Genomic DNA, 27,920 nt, shown 5'->3' on the forward strand with positions numbered 1-27,920 from the left:
AATTACAATCATATTTCTCTTCCAAGTTCTTAAATCTTCTGCGTATGTATATAGGTACATATGTCATTTGTTTTCCACCAAAATTTTTTCTGTACAGAAATCCCTGTATGTTTAATGTAGTAAAAAAGAACTTTATTTACAGCCTACAGTGTAATCTGAGCATCTGTAAGATCTAAGATGGCTACACATGAACAACATCCAGTCATTTATCTCCTACTCACACGTCTTATTATTCCTCCTCTCCAACAACTAGGGATCTAGTATGTAATTCATGCTATTAGCAACACAGGAAACTAGCAGCTCTCTCTTTTACAGCAACCCTTTCAAAATCATTCTGTTCTTGCAGTTTAAACATAGCCCAACTATTACTGTACAAGGATGATATTGGAATTTTTATTAGAACCAGAAAATTTGAAGTTTGGGAGACAGGAAGTCCTTTTTCTAAAAGGTAATCTCCACAGAGTCTTCTAGGACAAATGTTGCCTTCAATGAGTTACACAATGGATTCTGAGGCTAGCATCCCAATGGCTTCTCATGAAAATATGGTCGTAACCTTCACATTCAAATCAATAGCACAATCTAACAACCTATGTAAGAATAAGCAATTAAACACCCAGTATAACATGTTCATTTTTACTCTCCTGGGGTCCATTTTTCAAATGATCTGTTTTATAATTATTTCAAAATGAAAACTGCTACAGAATGCTGAACGCAAATTCAGTGAAAGCACAATAACAACAACAGCAATAACAATAACCGCTACCATCAACAGTCACAAATGGCTGGTATTCTAAAAGTTACAAACAGGGGATGGAAGATGAGCCACTCACTGCAAAGCCTCTCAAGTTGGCTGCAACAGTGACTATCAGAGTGAGTGGTTCAAGGAGTGAGATGATTATGGGCTCAAACAAGTACGTGGCACCATCAGATGGAATTCCCATGGTCAAGAAACACTTTAAACAGGAGGGAAATCCTGTATATTAGAGTGTGAGGAGGTGGCAATCCACGACAGTAAAAATAAATGTTATGTCTTTCTATAGGTGAAATGCTGATGAGTAATGGCATTGATATTGATCATAGTCATTCCTGGTTAATTTTATGGTTCCCCAGCCTAAGGGATCCTGGAAGGCCTATTGGTCTGAGTGAGCAGAAAAGGTCCAGAGATGGTACCAAATTCTGCAGCCTTCCTCCACTATACCTTTTGTTTTACCAGTCAGTCCATGTGGAAGTAGGGTTTCTCTGGGAATGATTAATAGCTTACTGCTGGCCCCAAGTCTGTTTATTTCCAGTTGGAGATGCAATTTAATCTACTTTTGTAAAGTTAAAGTTTTCTTTGAGTGTGGGGATGAGCTGATTCCAACTTCCCTCAAAAATAATTAATCCAGGATCGCAAGGGCCATTTTGTTATACTTTTGGCAAAACAAAAGCAAACCAAAACAGCATAAATAAGAACTTAAAAACAAAAAAGCACTGCCCCCCCCCAAAAAAAAATGTTGCAGGGGTGTGAATGAAGAATATTTGCCTGCTTTTTTGAACAATTTCTTCTAATGACTTTAAAAAAATCTTCATACACTTCCTGCACATTGAAAAGCACAGCCTGTAACTGTGGGTGTTCAGAGTTCATCCCATTTCCTTCAGGAAAACTGAGCAATATGGGGCAATGGTGGCCTCGTGGCCACACAGGGTGGCTAGGGGCACTGCACTCAGACTCACTGAGAACCAATTAAGACAACAGCTGTGAAGGGAAATCTGTTCAATGGCAAACCTTATAAAAACAAGATTAAAATAATGGCTAATTATAATCAATAATTTTTATAATGGGTCCTTTACCTGGTTATAATAACCATAGACACCAGGATTTTTAAAAAACAGCCCTAGCTGGTTTGGCTCAGTGGATAGAGCGTCGGCCTGGGGACTGAAGGGTCCCGGTTTCAATTCCGGTCGGGGGCACATGCCTGGGTTGCGGGCTCGATCCCCAGTAGGGGGCATGCAGGAGGCAGCCGATCGATGAGTCCTTCTCATCATTGATGTTTCTATCTCTCTCCCTCTCCCTTTCTCTCTGAAATAAATAAAAATATTAAAAAAATAAAAACCAGCCACAAAACTAGACAATCATGTGCTCAAAACAAATGAAACTGCCAAAAGCAATTTTAGGTAATTTTCTTGTGAAGTCATTTGGCACATTTGTCTCTACAGTACTAATTTTCCGAACAGAGGGGAAAACACACTGAACAAAGGAACACAAGAAATTGTGTTCGGAGAATGTGGACATTCTAAATAAACCATAAATTTTTAGTGCTTATGAAAACTTATTTTCAAAAACATCAGATTAGCAAGCAAAGCAACAAAGAGTTTGTTATTTACACATTCAGAATTATGGCACAAAAATGTTATCAATAAAGTCAGAATTAGAGAAGAATTAGTTATTTATTCAGAAGACATTGACGAATTCTGCAAAGCAGTTCCCTTTACCTTTGTATTAGAATATAAATTGATTTATAGTGCAATAGAAAGCAAAGCAAAGTCATAAGTTGAATTTTGATTGTGCCAGGCAAGAGTCCTTTATATTATACAGCTAGGATTAACTCCTTTACTTTACCCAGGAACAAACAGAAGCCCAGAAAATTTCAGAGAAATGCATGAAATTATATTGCCAGGAAATCACAGTAATCAGGCTAGATCCCAGGTTTATTGATTTCCAATCTATTGCAGCTCGCACTCTTTTATTGACAGGTAAAAATTTGGCTCTTTTAAGATCTATTATATAAAAATGAGTGTACATTACAACCCACTGAATATTCAGTTGAGATTTTTAAGATGACTTTTTAAAAACTATATTGTAATGGTTCTAAGGCCATAACAGAATAAAAATGCCAATTTACAACCATATTAAATAATTTTTACCTTTATTTTAAATTCTTTTTACTTAGATCAGAGTACAAAGAATAGATTTTCCTCTATTTTTTGGGTAATATAACTTAGTCTGAAAAGCACTGGATTTAAAGCAGTTAAGCTGCTGCAAACCTTTTAATTTCCATGAACTGATATGTAAAGACTATACAAGTATGCAAAAATATGAATGGAGGAAAAGTAAAGTCTGTACCTGCAGTTGTATTTTTGTATCTTTGCTGACACTTTTTGTTCTCCATCTTCTTGTGACCCGCTTGTCTTTCTTTGAAATATCTACACAGTTAGCCTACAGCACACAAACAGTTAAAAGCAACAAAGTATTGTTAAGTTCATACATATACAAAACAGGCCTAGACAAAGAGAGCAGAGCAAGTTAGTCAAGACTCACTGTTAGACACCTAAAGCAACCAGCCAGGAGAAGGGATTATCGGATGCACAGTGGGCATTCAAAAGCAAAGACGAGAACTTAACATAAAATATATTTTTCTGCTATCCAAAATGAAGCAGGATTAGAGATCTGTAGCTTTTTTTTTCTACATGAAAAGATAGTCATAATTCTGAGAGCAGAGCATCTAAGTTATACCTTCAAAGCTATCATTTTTAATGTAACACACATATAGAAGAATGATTCAGATTTTTACTATTTCTAGCTTATATTGAAATGTAAAACATTTCAAATTAGACATCTAACCACAATGGCACCGAGATTCCAAAATACTATGATTTCAGAATAGAAACTAATCTACATTGTAGTTATTTCCCTTTAATGTTACCTTAAACATTCACGGAACAATCTAGTAAAAATTCCGAGTGAATATCTTAAGGTCCTTTTACCAGCAGTAATATGTTTACCTGCATGTCAGTAAAGTTGGGTGCTGACTGAGTTCTCTGAAGTATTTCCAAATTTTGCAGGAGTTTGCTAAGTTCCACAAGGTTTGACTGGCAGTGTGCAAGGTCTAACAAAAACCAGAAATAAAAGTATGTTAGTACTGGGCAGGGAGTGGTGGTGGTGGTAATAAATCTATCCAAACAATGGCAAATGTGATTAGGCAGAACCGTGTTTATATATAATGGTGATACTGGCAAATGAAAGAGAAAAAAACCCCACACAGACCCTTCTCTGGTTTAGAACCATAAAACCACTGATGATTATTAGATGACTTCAAAGGGCACTCCTGCCGATTAGCAGCTATTAGTGTAGAGAGCCATTAACATTTCAGACAAATTGTGCATGCTCCCTTTCCTGCTCAGGTGGCCCTTGTCACACAAATACACACTCACAGGAACGTCAGCAGTTGTATGGTTTTACTGTTAAGGACCTGTCTACCAGGAGGGTCACTGCGGGAAAAAGAGGGGGACATCTGTAATACTTTCCACAATAAAGGTAAATAAATAAAAAAAGGACCTGTCTACCTGCTTCTAAAATAGTTTACAAGGTGACTACTTGGAACATGGGTGGGGTCAAAGTCAAGTTCAGAAAAATAAGATGGAATACAGAGTCAGGTGAATGTATTTATCTTTAATTTAGCTCACAACAATGCGGCAATGCATGATTTCTTTAAAATCTATTCGATATGTTACATCAACAAAACTAAAGATTCTCAAAGTGTGTTGCCGGCCCAGCAGGAGCAGCATCTCCTGGGCATGAAGCCCATTCTGTTTGAATTGCTTAGAATGAAGAAATAACTTTTAATTTTATTTTTAATTTTTTGATATATTTTAAAAAATGAACATTTAAAGATCTGCACATTGAAATATCACACAAAAATGACCTTTAGTATGTGAAAGTCAACACAGTCAAGGATATTGAGTTATTAGTATTATTTGCTCAATTAGTGATATGAAGAACATGGCTCCCAGTTACGTGCTGTCTTCTGCATGTGCACTGTTTATGAAGAGGCATGTGTGTAAATCTGTGAAATTATAGTGATCGTTCTTAGTTTTGTGGCAGTTGGTGAAAATTTCACTTATATTATCTTTGTTTCTCATTAAATCTCAAAGATCTGAATTGTTACGAATGCGGTATAGGCAACAAAATATTACTGTTAAATATGGCTAAAGATTAGCTGGGTCAAATAACAAAGGTAGTTGTGTTTGGGAGAGTTTTTGACATTTTGGAGGATTTTTTTTTTTGTCACTATAAAATAAAATAGAGAGGTAAATACTAAGACTCTTTATAGAGGACTGAGAATCTCTGCACAGTTCATGGAGAGCAATTCATCTGAAGGCCAGGCCACACCTTAGTCCCTCCTTTTAGCAGCATCTGCCTCAGGATGGGGCCCAGGATGGCTGTTCAAGTGCTGCTCTTGTCCCTCCAGGGAACGCTCGGCTATCAATCGCCTTACATTTCTTCAGAGAGGGAAGCACCCAGTGAAGATGGGAGGGAGAGAATAATGGGAAGGCCAGGGCCTTCCCACTGCTCCCGCCCCTCCCCCCTTTCAGGGGAGGCAGCACCCTGTATGCCCCATCTCCTTCCCTTTACAGAAAACAAGGGAAGGTGGCGCTGAAGGGTAGGAAACAGAAGATAAAAAGGGAAAAATGAGGGAGAAACGCAGTGCAAAGAAGGAAGGGAAGGAGAGAAAAAAAAAATGGCTAAAAGGAACCTACACTTCAACTTGCCTTTAAAAAAACAAAATTACATCGTAAGCCAGGTGCTGGTGAGGTGTTACCTAACATTGTCTATCTATGGCAGTGATGGGCAACCTTTTGAGCTTGGTGTGTCAAACTTCGCCAAAAAACTGAGCATAACTCGGGTAGTGTGTCACTTTGAGGAAAAAACATTATTTCGTGATATTTATAGTTTAAATAACATAAATGTATAATTGTTATATATAATTGTATTTAATAAACCAAAAACTAAATATTTAGTGCTGACATGCGTGTCAGAGGTTCGCCATCACTGATCTATGGAGTCTTCTATCCAGTTAATATTATATTCATATTTCTTAATAATTGTGATTACCCTACACAAATGGAGGAGGTTTCCGGAGACGAAGAGGCTCAGAGATGGCAGAGTGAGGGAATCACGTTATTAGTTCAGAGTGTTTAATAACGGATCCACAGTGGAACACCTCTAACAGGTAACTGTAGATATAAGATACAACATAATTGAGCCATGTATAGCAAGCAAGGCAATGCCCAGGTGTGATGGAGTGATGGGGCAGAGAGTCAAGGAGTGAGGGTGGAGGGTACTCCTGGGGCAGCACTTCTCCCGTGATTGCCCCAGGGTTCAGGGACTGGGGAGGCTAAGGAAGGCAGAAGGGAACCGGTAATGAGATGAGGTGAGAAGGCTGAAGAGGGTGGAAGTCAGGGTAAGGATGAAACCAGGTTCAGTACTTGTGAGGGTGCAGAACTGACAGGTAAGAAGCCCAAGTCATGGGAAGGAGAAGGACCTGGTGTAGAAAAAAAAGAAAAAGAGGAAAAAAACAAAAGTCGAGGCATCAGGGAGGTTGAGGAAGTGAAAGGTGCAGCACCCACGATTCCCCTCCTTTGTTTCTGTTGCTTGGCTTATGCTGACAGCCCACACTGGCTAAGAACTAACCTTCTGCACACCTGTCCATTTCTTCCGAGTCTTGTAACCAGGCTGCCACTTTACTCTGGCCGGTGGTGCAGGTGGCAGGGAGGCTGTTGCTGCATGGCAAGGGGGACTGCCATGAACAGCTGTTTGGTTGCACCTAAAACAAACAAACAAACAAACAAACAAACAAACAAAGAAGTTAAGCAGAAACAGTACATTTAAGTGATTAAAAAAAATACAAGTACTCTCAAAAGACCATTTAAAAAGAAAGGAAGAAAGGGCACAATCAAAATATGGAGAAAGCCTCTTGGTTAAATGTGGTACATGCTCAGTGAAGCCGAAATTCATAAGCACTAACAACACTTTGATCAATTGCTATCTCTATTCTACACCGAATGGGACAACACTCAAGTAGGTTATATCTCATACTCTCAGGGACCTGCCAACTCAAATTCCCAATAATGTTAAATTACTCAATCGGTCGTATTTGATACAGTGTCCTCATTGCAGACTCAACTCATGATGGCAGGCCTTTCCCTTACAAAAGCTCTCAGTATGCCCATGATCAGCTCAAGGTCGAGGTAGCCACCTGTGATTCCTAAATACTGTACATTATCCATCAGCAAGTAACCTTGCAAATGCTTTGCATGCATACTGAAAAGTCTAGTCTATAAAAAGGTAGTCTTGCCAAGTTTATTATTTAAAGCTGATATACTTTCCATGGAAGGTATTTTATGGGAAATAAAGTTGTATTAACTATGTAGATACTAAACCGAGTACAGAAAACGTTCAGTGAAAAAAAAAAAAAAGCAGAAAGTTATTTTCCCAAAAAGCTGAAACAACTTTAAAACTCCATATTTAATTTTACTTCACTTTAATTTTCAATTACAAATGGCTGTGTCTCTTCTAATTTATTCGGAAGTGAAGGATGCACATACATTGCCAACACAGACTTATCTGTTACCCACACAGGGCCACAAAGCAATTAGCATTCAGAAGTCTCGTGACTTGATACTTAGAATGCAAGCAAAGTGTTAAGAAGCTCTCCTCAGACTTTATTGCATTTTGATAAATGTATTGGGAATTTTTCACTGAGTTAGATCTAGGAGGATGTCATTCATAACTAGAGCACTAGATCTCCTATGAAAACCAGAGCTAAAGAGCTTTCTTATTCCAAGGCAAACAGTGGGGAGGATTTAGTTTCAGCTCTCGGTTCTTGGATATCACCCAAGTGATTTAATGAATAACAAAAGGGATGAAAATAGTGTATCTTTTATCAACACTCTGTGCCAAAGATGCAGGCAGAGGCTGGAGCCATCAAAGGATTAAACATTTATATTTTTTAAATATCCAGCTGGGATACATTTCTTGTTTAATTTGGACTAACTCTGGGATTCATTCTATCCTGTGATGAGAAGGCAGGAGGCTCAGAGAAACTTGGGGGTTATCTTGAGCATCTTGTGTTGGCTCATTTAGTAAATGCCCTATTTCCTAACCCTCTGATCTCCTGGTTCACCCAACACCTCCTTCCTAGGACTGACTAAATAGCCTTGCCACGGCTACAACCAGAAAGGTTTCAGAGCCTATGAAATACTTGAGTAATTTCCATTGAGATAATAACAACTGAACACAGAAGTGTTTTTATTTACTCTGATTTGATTAGTCTTACAGTTACTCCATGATGTTTTTCAATGCTTTGCAAAGAAAACTTAGATATACGTATTATCTACACCCTTATATAAGAAAGTAGAGAAAGGGGAATTTTCACTGAAACATTCTCAAATCCAACTCCTTGTGGCAGCGAGTTATTCACAGATGTCTCTGTTCTCAATATCAGGTGCCAAGTGGGAAGCTGGAACACCCCTGGGCAGGGCCATGTGGCTCTGGTTCAGAAAACTTAATTATCGAGTCAAAGGCACAAACAGCTGTCTCCCTGCCTGTGGTCTTAACCTTGATTTTTAATAGGCAACACCTCTAGTTTTTCAACAACATAGAAAATGAACTCTTACTACAGCCCAAAGAACGACTTCAGTCTTCCGCAATCTGGGACCCAGTATAATGGAAAGGAAGCTGATTTGGGGAACAGAGAGATGAGGATTCAGATCCTGGCTCAGCTGTTTAATGGCTATGTAACACCTGGAAAAATTCTGCACTGTCTCTGAGCTTTCGCTATATTAAAGATTAGAGATGAATACATGTCAAATGCCTAACACTGCCTGACTTAGTGGGCTACTGCTCGGATTCCTGGCACATGCTCTAGCCCACCTGCATTAACCTCAGGGGGAAATTTACTCGTCTCTCCCTGGGTCATGTATGTATTACATCTCAAGGCAAAAAAGCAAGTTTCATTTTCAAAACTTTGTAGTCTTCCTATTACCACCCAGGAAGACATCAATTTCTAGGTGCTAATTAATCAAATGTTCGCCCTACTTCCAAATATTCTTAAAAAGCTATAGAAAATTAGGTTGTAGTCCATCCGTAAAAAAGGAAAAGCAACTGTTAATTCTCTCTGTGATCCATATATCCACCTGATCCATACTTGTCATTAACTTTGATGTCAAATGTCACTATTGTCTTCGGAGAGCTAGTTTACAAAGAAAATCATCTCTTTTGGGTTGGTCCAAGGAGACTCCGTTATGTGCCTACATAGCTTTCCAAGCAATTTCTGGGCTGACTTTTATATGTCTAAGACACACCTTTCCATCCATGACAGAAACATTAGCAGCTGGTGAGGATTCAGCTGTGGAGGTTGAAGGAAATATATGAAAACTGGCATCTCTTGGTGACCTCACAATCTCATTCTGCCGGTACAGGCGATGGTGGCGCAGTTTGGAGACCCATGCATCAAACCAGTCCTGGGATTTCACCTAAAACAATGAACAAGAAATGGTAATGGTAAAGCCGATACTCTGTTTACCAGATTTCCAATATAGGCAAGTGATTTCCTCGGCCAATGGCTGTTGAAAAGCCTGTCAGAATGGCTATCATCAACAAATTAACAAACGACAAGTGCTGGCGAGGATGCGGAGAAAAAGGAACCCTCGTGCACTGCTGGTGGGAATGCAGACTGGTGCAGCCACTGTGGAGAACAGTATGGAGTTTCCTCAAAAAACTGAAAATGGAACTCCCATTTGACCCAGTGATCCCACTTCTAGGATTATATCCCAAGAAACTAGAAACACCAATCAGAAAGAATGTATGCACCCCTATGTTCAAAGTGGCACAATTCACCATAGCTAAGATTTGGAAACAGCCTAAGTGCCCATCAGCAGAGGAGTAGATTAAAATACTGTGGTACATCTATACAATGGAATACTACGCTGCGATAAAAAAGAAGGAATTCTTATCATTTGCAACAGCATGGACGGAACTGGAGAGCATTATGTTAAGTGAAATAAGCCAGTCAGAGAAAGATAAATATCACATGATCTCACTCATTTATGGAATATAATGAATAACATAAACTGATGAACAAAAACAGATCCAGAGACAAAGAAACATCTTTCAGACCGTCAAACTTAAGAGGGAAGGTAGGGGAGGGTGAGGGAAGGGGGGGGGGAGAGATCAACCAAAGGACTTGTATGCATGCCTATAAGCCTAACCAATGGACACAGACAACTGGGGGATGAGGGCATAAGTGGGGGTTTGGGGGGCAAGAGGGAGATAAGGACACATATGTAATACCTTAATCAATAAAATAAAATAAAATGTTAATAAACCCACTTTCATGAAAAAACAAAAACCATCAAAAAAAGAAAAGAAAAGCAACTTTACCTTCAAATGATAGATGTGCTCTTCTGTGTCCAGGTCTATCCTCCGAGCTTTCTTTTTAATGGACATGACCGAGAGTCCGACATCGATGCTTCCGTGGACCTTCCCTTTCTGAATCTGGAATATTTAAAACACTAGTAAAGAGGCTGGAAGGTTATATGATTAGATGCGCTTCTGTACCGAAGTGAGCTTAATGACATCTTTAACTTCTCTATGGGAAATGGAATAGCAAAGGGAAAAAGGTTCGGGTTCTGAGATTAAGGTCCTTACTAGTAACCTGAGGACAGTTGAAGTTGCCGTGACTCCACACCAATTTCAATAAGTAAGACTATCCATCTCTTATTCCTGTTTCTGGTATAACATATAATGTCCCCTTTTTAAATAATTTTAAATTGCATAACTTATATCCCAAAAATATGTCTTCAATGGTTCTTAAAATAACCGTGGTCAATCTTTGACCTACAGCCCAGAACATCCCCAAGTAATCAGCTAGCAGACAGCTGCTGGGACAGAACTGGACAGCTGGGACCAGAGAGCACAGAGCAGCCAGCTCTTCCTTCTGGCTGCCCTCGTCTGACCAAGGACACACAGCGATTCAATGGAAGAGACGTGAACAAAACTGAACTCTGTTATTTCCCCACACCACAATGATAAGGAGGGCATTCTCCAGTTTTGCATGCAAACAACTACTTTCTACAGTAAAGAAAAATAAGTTGGAATAATTTTAGGAAGTTGGAATTCCCAAGGTAAGAGAATGTATGGTATGAAATAGAAATGAAGTTCATAAGATAGGTATTAAAAGGACATCGACAAGAACAAAGGTTGCTTTAAATCTCAAAACAGCACATAAAGCACAGTTTATTAAGATGCTGAAAAAAGCCTAATTGGGTTTTCTCTCCAAGACAGAAAAGTTGATTTTTATTAGTGTGTTACTTTTAGGTTTAAGCTTGCTTTGAACAACAGACATCACAATAGTTGAATTAAATCTTCATGCACCAGTTTGAGATTTTATGTTAGCTTGAGCTGAAGCATAAAACACACCTTCCATGCAGCATGGAAGTTTGGTAGCTTGTTAAATGTTACAGGCACAAAAATGAACAAAGCTGGTAACTACGGCACAAGGCTGGCACAGCTGTGGCGTGTACTCACTTCAAGCAAATTCTACATCAATCTTTGACACATGCCTTGCGTGCTACTTACATCAAGTGGTGCCTTTGAATACTTTAACATTCCATTATCCAGGACAAAAAAACGCTGCAAGAACCAAACAACCCTAGTTACTGTATTTTAAATTATATAAAACATTCACAAGTGTGGGTTCATGTTGCCCGGCATTTAGTAAACAATGTGTTTATCATTTTAATGTGTAAGTTGTGTACTGTTAACCTACTTCCATTGCATTGTGGTTTCTTTTACACACAATGCAATGGAGCTGAAATCTTTTCACCATGGTTTTTCTTAACAGGGGTGGTTATGCTGGGTGGGGGTGTGTGAATCTCAGGATCTGCAGCTAAGACTTTCTGAACGAATCATATTGGGATTTTTTTTTGAAAGTGAGAAATAAGAATAACCTGAGTTAGGTCACAGAGATTTTGTGAGGAGCTTGGGAATTTCTCAGTCCTGTATTTCCCTGGGTATCATGGATAATTCCTGAAAATGCTCATGTCTGTCACAGAAGCCAGTGGCCTGGGTCTATGATTAATGAGTGATCTGGAAAGTTGCCTTAGCAATGAGTTTGCATTTCTACTTCGCAAAATTCCTGCAGTGTACCATTAGTAAAAGAGATAACAATTATTTCTGAACTACATTAAGGGCTTGAAATATGAGGGGGGGGTGGAGGGAAGAGAGAGAGAGAGAGAGAGGAGAATCTTTGGGCAATTTGTGTCACCTTCAAGATACTCCTGATCCAATTCAAATGCTTGCAGCCATTTTTGCTCCACAAACACGCAGGAACTCTCTGTTGTTGATTTCCTTTCCAAGGGCAATTGACAAAAGAATAAACAGCTCCCAGGACCCAATCAAACAATGAGTCCAGTGCCCTCCGCCAGTCTCTACAGATGCAGGGAGTCTTTCTGTTGCTGGAAAATGACTCTGCTGGGAAGTTTTTATGTGATTCAGGAACTCTTAGCTGCTGAGGTAGCAGGAAGTCAGGCTGGGGACACCCTGCACAGAACTCACAGAAGGCCACCGGGACCCATTTGTTATAGGTTCTGGGGTGGCAACAAGTAAGCACCAGAAGAAAGAATCTCTACAGCTGGAAAACACTTGATTACTCGATTCCCATAACTTGGGCAGTCAAATGGGCTGACGCTTGAATAAATATCTGATGGCACGAGAGACCAGGAGAAAAGATTACGCGAGGGAAAACCTCCCACTATTTATGTAACAAAATGTTCAAAGGCATGGTCCAGAAGGAGCTGCGGTTGAACCACAGCCAGTTTTGCTGAAACACGGACTGAGAGTGCTAAATAAGTTTGCAATTCAAATCAAGTTGGTATATTTGACCTCCCCCCCACCCTATTTTTCCATTTCTATCTATTAAAGAATTTTAATAGGGATAACCTATATGATGGTCACCGGAAAAGAGAGTAGCAGGGCCACTGATTTTAGGAACTGTGAAGTGGTAAGGTCAGAACAAAAGGCAAAAAACTGATCAAAATCCAAGGAAGAACAGGGTGGAGAGAAATCCTGGCATTGGGAGAATATTAGGGGTCAGGGGAGACTGTCAGGTGAGAAGGAATAGTTGTTGGAGGCTCTTTGACCTGCTTTTACTTCACCCTCAGAGAGAGAGGATTGAAGAACATTCCCATTGGTTAATTTTTTAAGTCTTCCTTTTTTTAAAAAAAAAAAATGCTTTTATTGATTTCAGAGAGAGGAAGGGAGAGGGAGAGAGGGAGAGAGGGATAGAAACATCAATGATGAGAAAGAATCTTTGATCGGCTGCCTCCAGCTGGGGATTGAGCCCACAATCCAGATATGTGCCCTGACTGGGAATTGAACCGAGACCTCCTGGTCGATGCTCAACCACTGAGCCACACCAGCCAGGCCAAGTCTTTCCCTTAAAGCGCAAAAAGTATATTTCTTCAAGGATTTTATAATCCATAACCACCCTGCTTGGGGCTGATGGACAGCTACCACCAGCCAATAAATGTGTCTGCCCTGAGGTGAAATCCATCGGCAGATGTGGCAAGCAGATGAGCCTGTTCTTCCAGGGATTTCAGAGATGCTGGTGGTCTATCAAAGGGCTGATACTGAAAACAGAGGACAAATTCCTCCTCAGCATCACAGAAGTCTTGCTACTCAGGTCACTGAAACAATGAAGTGCGAAATATTTTCTCCGTAATTAAAACTGGAGGATGGAAAAAGCATGTGGGGTCGGGAAGAGAAGAATAAACCATATAGTTTAAAGAGTAATAACCAAACTTCCAAGGTCAGTGAATTTCCACCTTTAATTTGCACTGGTAACAATAATTCTAGAAATTTACCCCAATGAAGTAAATAGAAATTCATGTATATGGATGGTCAGCACAACATCATGACAATAAAAAATTAGACATAAATAGCATACATATCCAGCAAAAGGGAACTGGTTCCATAATCGTGGAAAATTGGTTCAATAAGTTCGTCCTGTGGAACACATGCATAAATTTTTTAAAACCTCCCATTTAGAAGAATATTTAATAAGAACATATTAATTTAAGTGAAAAAAAAACCAGAGTGGATAATAATATGTACAAACTGGATTTACAATATAAAAATAAGTTATTTTAAAATATTTTTAAAATAATTTTCCCCTGCACACATATATTACAGATCTCAGCCTTAAACAGGTACAACAGGTTGCATGCAGCCCAAATGGTTGAAACCAGGCCTTGAGAATTAGTTTACACATACAGCCATCCTCTTTGCTTCCCACCTAATAACACCAAATAAGATCCTCTATTTACAAAGATGAGCTGAAGATGAATACGATCAAAATGTTACCTTGTGCCAGCCTTTTAAAGGCCATTTTCTTTTCTTCAGCATAAAGCCTTCATGTTTGTCTGGTCTCTGGACATTGGTTTGGCCTATTTTCAACCCTTCTATAATTTCCCAGCTGTCAGCTTCCTGAGAGAAAAGAAGAAAGGCAAATCACAAGTTTCTTGGTGCTTGATGACACACTTACAACAGATTCTTAAGTAGAAGTTGCTTTTGAAGCAGCGTCGGACCCACTGGAAGTATGAGCAACATTCTGGAGCAAATTCCAACATCAGATCTAGCTAAGCATTTAGAGCTGAAGTTAAAATGAGCTTCCAGGTAGACTTGGAAGTCTGGATCCATCAGACACAAGATGGAGTTGGAGGTTGGGGTAGCATAAAATTTCAATTGCCTATACTCAGAAGGTTTTTTGTTTTGTTTTGTTTTGTTTTTTGTTAATCCTCACCTGAGGATATTTTCCCATTGATTTTTAGAAAGTGCAAGGGAGGGAGTGAGGGAGGGAGAGAGAGAGAAAGAGAGAGAGAGAGAGAGAGAGACATCGACACATTGATTGGTTGCCTTTGCACGTGCCCCAACCAGGGCTGAGGATTGAGCCTGCAACCAAGGTACATGCCCTTGACCAGAATTGAACCCGGGACCCTTCAGTCTGCAGGCCAATGCTCTTTCCACTGAGCCAAATCGGCTAGGGCATGTACTCAGAAGGTTTAAAATGCGTTTTTCCAGACAGTGCATCTGTGGGCACAGAGGCACTTTAACCTTTTGAAATAAGACTGTTTTGATGGCAAATGTTCAATTAGTGCGTGGATCTAGCTCTTTGTGCAGAAATGGAAAGGCTGCAGGGGTCTAAGTGGCTCATGACCTTAAGCTGAAGAGCAGCGCTGTGGGGACCGGTTTCTCCTCAGTGAAGCCGCGTGTATTTCAGAGTGCACATAAAACCTCCTGCTTGCCAAACACACCAAAAGGTCCATGCTTTTCGAAGGCACGCATCCTGAGACACACACACTCTTGGGAGTTCTTGGAAAAAGCAACACACTGCGAGCCCAGGTATCTGGGATGCTCAAGCCCACACAAACGTCTTCCTTTGTTAAGAAGGAACTAAATCACAGTTTCCTCTGCCATAGGACATGTTTTGTTCATCTACGGTTTTTATAATTTTTTAATGAGTTGTCAACATTTAAAAATCCGAAGATTTCACATTTCAAAAGTCCAAATTTCTAGTGTTTTGTGAAAGCCTATAAGATCTGGCAACAGTGCGCATGGCCTGAGAGAAGGATGCCCTCCTTAGGCTGTCACAGTTACCCCCACACTACCCTGGGGACCTGCTTCCACGGCCACTGACTGGCGCTTAGCAACATCCTGGGTTTTAAATCTCTGGACCAGGGGATTTCTTTAAAACTAAAAAAATTTTTAATTGATTTCAGAGAGGAAAAGAGAGGGAGAGAGAGATAGAAACATCAATGACGAGAAAGAATCACTGATCAGCTGCCTCCTGCACCTTCCTTACTGGGGATCGAGCCCGGGCTTATGACCTGATCGGGAATTGAACCATGACCTCCTGGTTCATAGGTTGACACTTAACCACTGAGCCACACCGGCCAGGTTGGGCCAGGTGGTTTCTGAGGGCCCAGCACTAAAGTACCTGCTGGCCTGGCAAACGCTCATATTCAAGATCTCATGCATGTGGCATGATATTTTTTTTTCCAGCAAACATTCTGCAATTTTACTTATAATTTGTAAATAAAAAATAGTTCTTGTTTATTTGATAATCTTGATAAAAATTTAATTTGAGGAAAAATTATAGCATCAAAGTAATCATGTGTAGCACATTTCCAAAAAGATATTTTTCCTTTTTTTTACATTCAATATTATTTTGTATTAGAGGCCCGGTGCACGAAATCCCGGTAGGATCGGGCCTAAAAGGGCAGTTGGACATCCCTCTCACATCTCCAGGACTGCTGGCTCCCAACTGCTCGCCTTCCTGCCTTCCTGATTGCCCCTAACTGCCCTCCCCTGCAGGCCTGATCACCCCTAACTGCCCTCCCCTGCAGACCTGGGTTCCCCTCAACTGCCCTACCCTGCAGGCCCGGTTGCCCACAACTTCCCTCCTCTGCCAGCCTGGTCACCCCTAACTGCCCTCCTCTGCAGGCTTGATTGCCCCCAACTGCCCTCCCAATGTCATTTTTCATCTTCTTTGTCATCTGAGGGGTGCCTAGTGAATGAACTACAGACCTTAAAGAAGCACACCCACCAGTTTTTATTTGGCAATATTAAGAACACTTTAAAGGATCTGTAAAATTATGCATCACTAAAACGTGTTTGTTTTTTAAGAAAAAGGGACTTGTAAGAAAACCCCAAAAGTGATTTCCTACTTGAAGATAATACTGTCAGAAACTGGGATAGATCTGGTCAAAGTTCTTAATTAGACAAAGGAATTTTAAAAAGGTTGCAAATGAGAATTTCAGGCTGGATACCATGTTTCTTGTACAAGTGCGGGTGGCATTGTCATCCAGAAAACAAAGGGGGTGCTTTTGCATTCTCATTTTTTAATAGTGAACTGCAATTCAACAGGAGAATACAGTTTATGAATAATCCTCTCTATAAAATGGTAATATGCAAATTAACCATCACTCCGCTACATAAGCCACGCCCACCAGCCAAGCCACGCCCGTCAGCCAATCAGGGCGAGTATGCAAATTAACCCCAATCCAAGATGGCTACAGCCACAGAGAGCAAGGTTTCCCAGGTAACAGAGCAAGCCAAGCTTTCCATAGCCATTGCAGGCCTAAGCCTCCACTCAAGCTACAAAGTTTCAATTATAGAAGGTAAACAAATTCAAACAAATGGCGGCAGAATGGAGCTTGAGAGAGCAGGCCAGGGTTTCTGGTGGCAACAGGGGAAGCAAAGCTTTCCGCACACCCTGGCCGGGCCCACCCACTTAAGGCAACAAAGTTTCAATTGTAGAAGGTGAATTAACTGCCACAGAAATGGCTGCCGGAGCCCCAGGCTTGGCTCCGCTCCAGGCTACAAAGTTTCAATTGTAGAAGGAAAATAAATTCCAGATACCAGGGTCTCCCCTTGGGTTGCCAGGGGGCGTGGCCGGCCTGCAAACCACCACAGGCCCCTCGCTCAGGCCGCCCCACACCCCAAGGGAACCCCCACCCTTATCTGTGACACCCTTCAGGGCAAACCAGCTGGCCCCCACCCATGCACCAGGCCTCTATCCTATCTAATAAAAGAATAATATACAGATTGATCATCACTGCAACACACAATATAGCTGCCCCCATGTGGTCAAAGATCCTGCCCCCATGTGGACACAAGATGGCCACCACAAGATGGCCAGCAGGAGAGGGCAGTTGGGAGGCACCCGGCCTGCAAGGGAGGGCAGTTGTGAGGGACCAGGCTTGCAAGGGAGGGCAGTTGCGAGGGACCAGGCTTGCAAGGGAGGGCAGTTGGAGGTGATCAACCCTGCAGGAGAGGGCAGTTAGGGGTGACCAGGCTTGCAGAGGAGGGAAGTTGGGGGCAAACAGGCTGGCAGGGGAGCAGTTAAGCATCAACCAGGCTGGCAGCAGAGTGGTTAGAGGGTGATCAGGCTGGCAGGCAGAAGCGGTTAGGGGCAATCAGGAAGGCAGGCAGGCAAGCAGTTGGGAGCCAGCAGTCCTGGATTGTGAGAGGGATGTCCGACTGCCCGTTTAGGCCCGATCCTGGTGGGATCGGGCCTAAACGGGCAGTCGGACATCCCTCCAGGAGTCCCAGATTGGAGAGGGTACAGGCTGGGCTGAGGGACAACCCCCTGCCGTGCACGAATTTCGTGCACCGGGCTTCTAGTCTATAATAATAAAAGCATAATATGCTAATTAGACTGGACGTCCTTTTGGACGACTTTCCGTATGAAGCCAGGGCTGCGAGGGCCGAGCCCCTTGCATGAATTTCATGCATCGGGCCTCTAGTGTTAGAATAACAGAAGAAGAAAGTAGGTTCTTATACAAAGTACAGTATCTTTGGCTTTCTATTCTTACTAAAAAAAGTAGATAAAAATGATGGATTTTGATTTCATAAAAATAATGGATTTTTACTGATTTCTTTTTTAAAGTTTGGTATACTCAAGAAACGAATATATCCATTAGCACTCTTTCTGTTCTTAGAGAGATATCAACTGTGCTTAATGGCATTTCTATTTTTGGTAGCCGCATCCATGGATAGCATCTCTAAAAGAATACCATTGCTATTATTGGCTAGATCTTACCTTATTTTAAGGCTAGTGTTCATCTTTGATTTATTCCCTGAGTGTGTGTGATGAACACTCTGAATTACTCGTGAAAATGGAAACATTTAATAAGTATAGATGTTTTTAAATTTTTTCCTAATGAAGCTCAGAATGTAATAATAGCTTGTCCCTTTGGGGCAATGGCTATTGATTTCTAACACACTCATTTTTTTCTTCTTTGGGAGTTTAACTGAAGAGGAAACAAAAAGGGGTAAAAAAGAACAGATGAAAAGTTAAAATGTATTTCTTCATTATAAATGAGGTAGCTCTGAACAAATAATTCCATTCACTCTGATGCAGAATTCCTAAACCCAGCAAAAGTAATTGAGAAGAATCCTAGTGTAGTTCCTACAGTTAAATAAACTGTCCATCTGATAAAGCCAGAGCAAACAAAATTCTCCCTATTTAATTATGAATGTTGATGATAATGATATAAACAAGGTGTGAAATAAATGAAACATCTCAGCTCAGTATTTAGCACAACCCAACTCTGCTTAGTAGACTAGGTCGATCATAAGAAAGCTAAAATTACTATTTGAAAATTGAAGAAATTTTTTTCGTAATTTCAGTTGATATTAAAAGTCTTCAATTTTCATAGGTTTACTTACAATGGGAACAGAGCCAAAAGCCCTAATGTGATCATGTCAGTACTTGACTCTAGTCAGATACATAAACATTTTTGCTATTATAGAGGTTTTAGTAATATTTTTGATCTAATAATATCTAAACACAGGAAGTAACCTAATAACAGCCCTAGACTGTTCATTTGGGGGAAAAAAAACAACCAGAGACATTTCCTTTCTTAAGGGCATACTCTTTGTGCATGCATGTGTGGGTGAGTGGGTGAGAGAAAGCTTTAGGAGGCGAAAGTACCAAAGAATTTGAACACATCCTGAGACAGGACAATGTGTACTTCAAACCATGTTCTTCCACCACCACCAGAGCCCAGGAAGCCCATCTTCTCTCAAAGGGGCCGAGAGATGGTATCTGGACCCTCTGCTTTCATGGGGCCCCCAAAGATGTGGTATCTATTAACACAAAAACACGCGTATTAATCAGACAGCAAGATCCAAGCGGACGATAGCATGGAGGAGTAACGGGAAGTGGCTGCTGCTGGAGCCCTACCCAGATCCTGAATCAGGCCGGTGGGCCCAGGGCCCAGCTGCTGTGAGCACTGGGAACTGCTAAGGCTAAGGGGGAATAGCTGTTTTCACCAAACTGGGGCCTCAGGCCTGGGAAATTATCTCTCTCCCTCTTGGCTCTCAAGGACGGAAGGACACCGAGGTACAAAGGGCTGAGGGAACAAAAAGTCCTCCTTGCCTCAGGGCGAAACCAACTCTGTGATCCAATTCATGGCCCGGAGCTCTGGACTCCAGCTGAAAGCCCTTCTTGCTTAGCTCCACACCTGCCCTGACCCCTCCCTCACCTCCTCTCCCCAGAGGGCTCTCCCCAGCAAATTACAAGCACCCAGTGTCAGGATGTCCTTGCAGTGGTCAGCAAACTCATTAGTCAACAGAGCCAAATATCAACAGTACAACGATTGAAATTTCTTTTGAGAGCCAAATTTTTTAAACTTCAACTTCTTCTAACGCCACTTCTTCAAAACACTCACCCAGGCCGTGGTATTTTGTGGAAGAGCCACACTCAAGGGGCCAAAGAGCCGCATGTGGCTCGTGAGCCGCAGTTTGCCAACCACGGTTCTAGGGAACCTGACTTAAGAAAGAATGTGAAATGAAGAAATGAATGTGGTAGTGATGGGACTGGCGACACCAAGTGGTCTGGGGCTGAGGGTGGGTTGGGTAGAAAGGTGATCAGCATTTGAAAAAGGCATTCTGTTTTCTGAGTTTCTTGACGGGGGAGCCTAACTTCCTCTAGCCAGGTCAAGGAAGGGGAGGGGAGCAGGGAGCACCCCAGGCAGGCTTGGTACAAAGGGTAGACCCCCCCTCCAGCGGGGGAGGAAAGAGCATGGCTACTGTGGGGAACTGTGTGCAGGTGGAGGTAGCTGGACTATAAAGTGAGATGCCAAAGAGGCTGCAGATGCAGCTGGCGGGAGGGGCAAGGTCGGAGTACAACTTGTGTGCCTGATGCTCCCTAGTTGTTTTAATACCAGCACCTCTCCTTCCTGTTTCTGTATATGTCTCCAAGTCTTCCTTTCTCTGAGTATCTCTCACCACCATGTCTCTGTTCCCCTCTGCTCTGTCACATACTTCCCAGCTATCTGACACTGGACAACTCTCTGTCTCCGTAAATGAGAACATTGTCAGTGCTCACTTCGTGGAGTTGGGGGCTGACCAACAGAGGAAATATATGTACTAATCCAGTGCCTGGATCAAGGTGGGTGCTTAATAAATGGTAGCTGCACCTCACGTTGCATCTGCATTTACTTATTTATCTGTTCTCTCTCCTTTGCTGCCTATAAGAAAAAACTGATGTTTCAAAGAGATTACTACTTATATTTACCTAGTAAACATTCTCTATTTGCCATTCCAATAGAAATCAGATCATTTTTTAATTTTTTTGTAGTTTAATAACTCCCCCTTTCCTTAGTTTAGCAGTCTACTTCTGTCTGATTGAGTAAACTTCTCACTTTGTAATAGCTTCAAAATATAAAGAGGTACAGTGTACACAGTCCACAACACTAGCGTAGTAGAGTGTTCTTTTCTTCAAGGGTTCTGTTTAATAAAAGACAAGGGGAGTGGTTGGATCAGTTATATATACTAGTATTTGGAAGTTGAAATGTTTTGAAAGTAAAGCGCTATTTTTATATTTGATTTCAAAATCCCCAAGCATTCTGTTTTCTGAGTTTCTTGACAGGGGAGCCACCCCACTGAAAATCTCCGGGAGCCAGGTGGGCTGGGGATGAGTAGGATGACGTCTCCTCCACTTTATGATTTTTGCATTTTAGACAAAAGTGAATTCAGATATTTTGCTAGTCATAGGAAGAGAAGGCTGAAGGGGTGGAAACACTGGCGTCTATGAGACGGAAAAGGTCTTAATCATCTGCAGGTTCTCCTCAGCTCACCGCTAGGAAGGCCAGATGTAAGAAGGAGCCGGGGACTCGAAGTGTACAACAGCCCTGCTGGGTGGCTACTAGTTTACCCGCAGGTGAGGTACAATTTAACCGAAGGCTAAGTCTGAATCCCTGCTCTGCCCTTAGCAGCTTTTTTTTTTTTTTTTTGTCTTTGAGCAAGTGACAAATTCTCAGTTTCCATATTTTAAAAAATGTAATAAACACCTACACTACATAAGGCTGTTCATGGGGTTATATTAAATGGGATAATATATTTCAGCACTTAGCATATTTCCTGGTATGCAGTGCATGGGCGATATGGTAGATTATTACTGGACCCAGTTATTTTTTTTCCCATTAGTTTGGTACAGAAATGTTTTCTCATCTCTCCAATGGGGAATAATAGTTTCTCTTGTCCTTTTCCCAAAACATAGAGAATGCTGGACTTCTATATGCAATCCTGAAAATCCCAGCAAAATATACTTTCAAAATATACTTTCATGAAATATACTTTCATGTCCCTCCTTACACAGGCAAAGAAACCCTACACACTGCATGCAGAAAGAAGTGCAAGGGCGGCCCTGCAGGGGGCGCCTCAGCTACCGCAGGGGAGCCAGGTGTGCGTTATTCACAGCGCAGCTGGCCCCGGCCACCTGAGAGGGCACCTCAGTCCATCACTGACCTTGGAGACGGGCACTGGCTCCGGTTCCAGGAATTGCCGACTTACGGAGGCCTCGGTGCCGGAGGAAGCAGTCCTCTCCAGTACGTGGGAACCCTGAATAAAGGGGACACAACTCAGGGTTAGATAAGCCATTTCTGTGTGGAGGGGCACGGGGGTGAGATCATGTTGCCACCTGGGAAAGAGACAGTGAGTTATGTTAGAAACTGCGGGGTCCTGAGGAGAACCAAGGCAGCAGCAACAGTCAGAAAAACCTCAGCCGGGATTCTGTTGTCCCCTCTTACCGATTTGCTGCTGAACTGGTCCTGCATGTTGGATTCAATCTTAAAGTAGGAGTCAGGGACCATACACATTTTTTAAAACATTGGTACATCTACTACATACACAATTGGCCTTACATAAGAATATCTGCTTACTTCTCCAATGGCACTATACAAAGAGAAAATTTTAAGTCAAAAAGCCCAGAGCTTTAATACCATTTAGTCTTTAGAGTTTCTTATACTCCCTTATGAGATAATTATATTATAACATTATAATCATATTATAATATCTTATAATAATTCTTAAGTGCACAGAAAAGAAAACAACTCATTAAATACAATAGACAGTAGATGTCCTTTACAAAGACTATAAAGAGTCTTCATTGATCTGAATATTCATTGATCAGTTGGATAACATTCCAACAGAAAAATAGGCAAAGTACATGAACAGGGAACTCACACAGAACATTTGAAAAGATGCTCACCTCAGCCTCAGGAGTATTCAAAGAAATGAAAACCAAAATAATAATGATTTTTTAAACCATTGGATTAGAGAATGGATTAGGGTTGCAGGAAAGGGAGTATAAATTGGGTATGATCTATCTAAAGAGGAATTTTGCAATTTTATTAAAAACTTTTTTGGGAAAAAAGTAGATGCCTCATTTACGCAGCAATCCCACAGCTAAATTTTCACCCCATGGAAATAATCAGATACTTACGCAAATATGTAAGAACAGATATGTTTACTCAAGCATTATTTGTTTTAGTAGAAAATATCATATATATGTAAGAATAATACAAACGTAAGGAAATAGTACGGAGTGATTAAAGATGACAGTATGGATCCATGTCAACTGATATGTAAAAATACCCATAATGTTCTGTTAACTGAAAAACCAAGCTATAAAAAGTATACAGAATATAATGATGTTATAATATTATCAAAATATATTTCAGAATGTTTGAATTACACTAAAGCTCTCCAAAGGTGAAGGGATTATAGATAATTTTTAATTGCTTCTTAATATTTTTCTAAATTTTTAATGCAATAAGTGGATATTACTTGTACATATGAAAAGATATGAAGACCTTTCTATGGGAGAATAATTTTGAAAGACATCAAAGAATTCAGTGTAGTTGATTTTCAGATATAGGCTGAAAATGAAATATAATGTTTTTACTCTAGTTATTTCAATTTTTCAATAGACAGGTTGGTATTTTATTTACTTATTGAGCCCTCTATTTTTGATATATCACTGGAAAACTATTAGATTAACATTTGCTCTTTCGTAAAGAAAATGACACTTGGAGCCAATTATTCTAATTTCTTTGTAAGTTTAAAGCTTTTGGTTATTTCTATTACCTTGAAAACAAGGAGTCTGATCACAGATTTTAAATACCTGAATGCATTTTGAGCCATTTATTAGAAAGAAAACAACTGAAGTAAAAGATTTATGAATTGCTCTCATTCTTCCAACTTGTGAGAAAACAGAAGAGATCAGATCAGATATTTTTGCACCAAATACAATGGGGCAGGGTTAGCAAGAATTCCTAATCTGACAGCTACAGTGTCGAAGGACAATGTAAGCATTAACTGGGACTCTGCTTTTTCCATTCCCAGACCTAATTGAATTAGCAGAGAAAAATGATAAATGTGGCTGAGCACCCATACCTGTGCCAGTGCCTTTTGATGGAGAATCAAAAGCCAAGGCATATGATGGAGTGAAAGACGAGGTGTGTGTTCAGATCTTCAACAGACAAAATGGGAACAAACGACCTGGGAATGGCATTATTTGTTTGTTCATGTTGATATTTTGGATAGGATCCTAGGCTAACATGTGATGGTCTATTGCTATTTCTAAATAAATTTAGGAATATTTTTAAATTCTATCCATTTTAATTTCTAACACAATAAATATAGACATAACCTACATAAACAAAAGCTCTTTGAAGCTTTCAGTAATTTTTAAGAGTGTAAAGGGTTCCTGAAACCAGAAATTTGAGAACCACTATTCTAGAAGAACTACTTTTTAAAATGTTGTGTTTATTATTAAAATGGAGAATTCTGACTTGCATGTAAGTTATTCTGTTTCTCATAATGCTTCTTTTGAGGAAAAGCACTGTTTAAAAACAAACACATTTTAAAATTTCTTTAACACTAGTTAAGCTAAATTATATAAATCTATTCATTAATAACCCCAAACTATCCTGAGACATTACACAAACTATTAGAGGGAAAGAAACCTTGTGTCATATACTCTTCAAATACATCTGAGCAAAACTTCTCTAAATGTATATTCTATGAAACTAAAAAACCATAAACTTATTTTTCAAATACAACTTAAATGTATTAAGTTGCTTTTTCTAAAAAAGAACCACAAGCAGTAAAGGTATATAGGTGTCACTCTACTACAGAGATATAGATAACTTCATAATTTGAGATAAATTCCTCAGGAAAAACAGTTTTCAAGATAGCATTTTTTAAAATCAAGAAATAGAATCTTTCAGAAACTACACAGTTCTTCTCTCACTATTTAATAGAATGTCAACCAAAAAGTTCAGTAAAGTAAATATAATAAAGCAGAAAACCAGAGACTGCCAGTGATATGTGTCATTCATTCATTCACTTGTGTGCTGGTTCAATTAATCAACAAATCACTGTTAGACATCTGTACTGTGTCAAGTGCAGATTACAGCATGTCAGAGAACAAAAGAGACAAGAGAATTCCTCCTATGATGCTTATATTCTAGTAGAGAGAGACCTTATTATACAAAAGTCCAAATAAGGCTGAACAAAAATTGTTGTAAACACAAGCATTAATCTTGTTCCATGTGGCTACGGCTTTAACTTACTTTATTTTTTCCAGTGAAATATTTTTGGTCTGAGTTTCTCTTTAAGGATCCTACCCTATCCTTATATTTGTAGGTTGCTGGGCAATCAAATACACATACATTGCCTCCTCCCCCTCCCTGCCCCCCTCAGCCCCCAACAAATAAACATGGTAAGAAAAGCAGAACTTGGAAAGAAACTCGACCTTAGCAACTATGTAAGCAGAAAATAAAGGATTAATTCAGGAATTTAGCCAGGGGAAGCAAACTAAATCCCCTAATTTCTGAACCAAGCCACAGACATAGGAATCAATTTAGGGTATTTAAAGTGTGATAGAAAGAGTTTTGCTTCTATAGTTGCCCGGGGATACTTAAAATGTTGCTAGGATTTTGTGGATAAGAAGGTTTAGAGACCAAACAAACCAAGACAGAATCTATAAATTACCCCAATACCTGTTACAAGGAACATATTCGTTTCTTCTCCACCTGATTCTACAAAATAGTTTATATTATGGGAGCAAAGAGGCTCATTCATTTCAAACATAGTACAATATAGTACACATTCAAGCTGAGTGAAAAATACCCTAAATTTTGTTGATTTGCCAAGATACAGAAAATCATAAAAAATAGTTACTAAAAAATAGCAAGTAAATGAATATTTTTATTACCACAAATGAGTACATATTTTACTGAAAAATTAAAGCATAATTTATAAAACTACCCATTATAAATGTAACTAGCTTCAAAAAATAAGCTATTTCATTTAACCTCCAGAATGATAATAAAGAAGCCAAATGCTCTTATACAAACTTGAGCAGTCTTATACAAGGTAGGCAAAAGTAGGTTTACAGTTGTGAGTACACAAAACAGAATTTATTCTTGTTTATTATTTATTGTATTATTTTCCATACAAACAACTGTAAATTTACTTTTGGTTCACCCTCTATTTGTATATCGCTAGAACCTCACTATCATTGTCTATCCAATAATAGAAAATTAATCTACTACCTTAATGACTGTCTTCAATCTTATGGTTTTTAAATTCAAAAGCATATGCCTGAAGTTACAGAACCACATAGAAAACCATTCATTACTTTAATGAAATATCTAAGCACATTTATGAAGGAGAAAGTTTTCAAACTTACCATACCCAATCTTGGACTCTAGTTAAATTGGGTACTACTTGGAAGGAGGGACCAGCTCATCTTCATCTTGGTATCCCACCACTTTTACCCACCCCCCAGCCCACCCCATCCTAGCAAAAGACACTGAACAGTGCAGCCAGTCAAAATGTTCTGGAATTTTTCAGTGCTCTCTGATTAATTTGTAGAGCACAGTCCTTCAGTAATCATTAACACATGATTAGGCATTAAACTTCTTTAGCTTCATCTCTGAATTATAAAAATCACAACTCCAATAGGATAAAACTTCAGAAAACATTTAAAGGACTCAACTTTTTTTGCATTAAAGTAAAAAGAATAAAATGAAAGCAAAGGACTCAAATTTTAAAACAGAAACATCGAGTGGATTAATCCTGGAGCTCTTGGTTACTAGTTTTAAAGCTATGACTGGTCAGTGGCAAACACATCAAATTTAATTTGGCAATGTCTTCAGTAACAAAAATTAATTCTTTTCATAAGGTTACCTTTAAGATAATAATTTGTGCTATAATTTTTTGTACTTTTTCTCCACCAGCTGCTATTTTCAGATTCTTTCCCAATGACTTGGAAACAGATGCCACATACCTTCAAAGGTGTTATATGTATTATGTAAGCAGGTTAAATAAATGGTTACATAAAAGTGTTAATTCATCTTTTAAAATCAAGTTTTTCCTCAAATACTAAAATTGCAACTTAATTTCCAGGTCAACCTTTTGCTTTTTTTTTTTAATGACTTATTTTTAGAGTAGTTTTAACATCACAGCAAAATTAATGGGAAAGTACAGTGATTCTCATATACCTTCTGCCCCCACACACGCATAGCCTCCCCAGTATCAGTATCCCTCACCAGAGTGGTACATTTGTGACAAGTGATGAAGGTAGGTTCATTCCAGTTCGGTATTTTAAGGAACCTGGAACACCCAGAGAAGGTGGAAGTACTTACCTGCACTTTGTGGCCCCTGCTCAGATAGACTTGATGCATATTTAGCATAGAATCAGGAGTCTAGAACACATAATTTCACTGCAGCTCATCAATTTGGTAAAAGTTTGTTCCCAGTTAGTATTCACTAATCTGAATGTCTCCTGGGCAGCAAGTGGAAAGCTGCCAGCATGACTACAGTCCGGTTTACTCTATATCAAAGATGTGGGTAAACATGCAGACACTGAGACGCTTAATAATAGCTGAATAGTGCAACTCCCGCAGACAGGAACATGACTCCCAAATTGGAGTCCACATGATCTGCCGAACAGGTCTCTTGGTTTGTTGAGCTTATCGTTTAATTTAATTTTACTTTAATTCAAAGACATAAAGGAACCGCTGGAAATATTTTAGGCTGTGGTTACAAATTTCTGTTTAGACTCACTTTTCATACAAATTTGGGATAGTAAGAAGGGGAATTGGACCACTGCTCTCTGAACGTTAACTCCATTGGAACTGTTCATCTGATTATTTGATCTAACCTATTTTTATATTTATGAATTATATAAAATGTTTTTTAAAACATCCAAAATAATTTAGAAACTTCTAAAGTACTTTTT

At 39.7% G+C, this 27,920-nt stretch overlaps 1 protein-coding gene across 8 annotated transcripts in view; it reads right to left on the reverse strand.

Annotated features, from left to right (window-relative positions):
• OSBPL6 (oxysterol binding protein like 6) overlaps positions 1-27,920 on the reverse strand; it is a 183,772-nt gene that overhangs the window by 40,208 nt on the left and 115,644 nt on the right. For 6 of the 8 annotated variants that reach the window (XM_079782835.1, XM_079782830.1, XM_079782834.1 and 3 more), the window contains 8 exons: positions 22,136-22,228; positions 14,183-14,305; positions 11,399-11,452; positions 10,202-10,315; positions 9,124-9,294; positions 6,452-6,584; positions 3,763-3,866; positions 3,104-3,196 (listed from right to left, as the gene is read on the reverse strand). In XM_079782835.1, coding sequence (XP_079638961.1) covers positions 3,104-3,196; positions 3,763-3,866; positions 6,452-6,584; positions 9,124-9,294; positions 10,202-10,315; positions 11,399-11,452; positions 14,183-14,305; positions 22,136-22,228 — 885 coding nt within the window. The remainder of the gene's footprint in view (positions 1-3,103; positions 3,197-3,762; positions 3,867-6,451; positions 6,585-9,123; positions 9,295-10,201; positions 10,316-11,398; positions 11,453-14,182; positions 14,306-22,135; positions 22,229-27,920) is intronic. The other 2 variants (XM_079782837.1, XM_079782836.1) reach the window with 1 other exon arrangement.

Source organism: Cnephaeus nilssonii (genome assembly GCF_951640355.1).
Source record: "Cnephaeus nilssonii genome assembly, chromosome: 10".
In the NCBI taxonomy this organism is placed as follows: Eukaryota; Metazoa; Chordata; class Mammalia; order Chiroptera; family Vespertilionidae; genus Cnephaeus; species Cnephaeus nilssonii.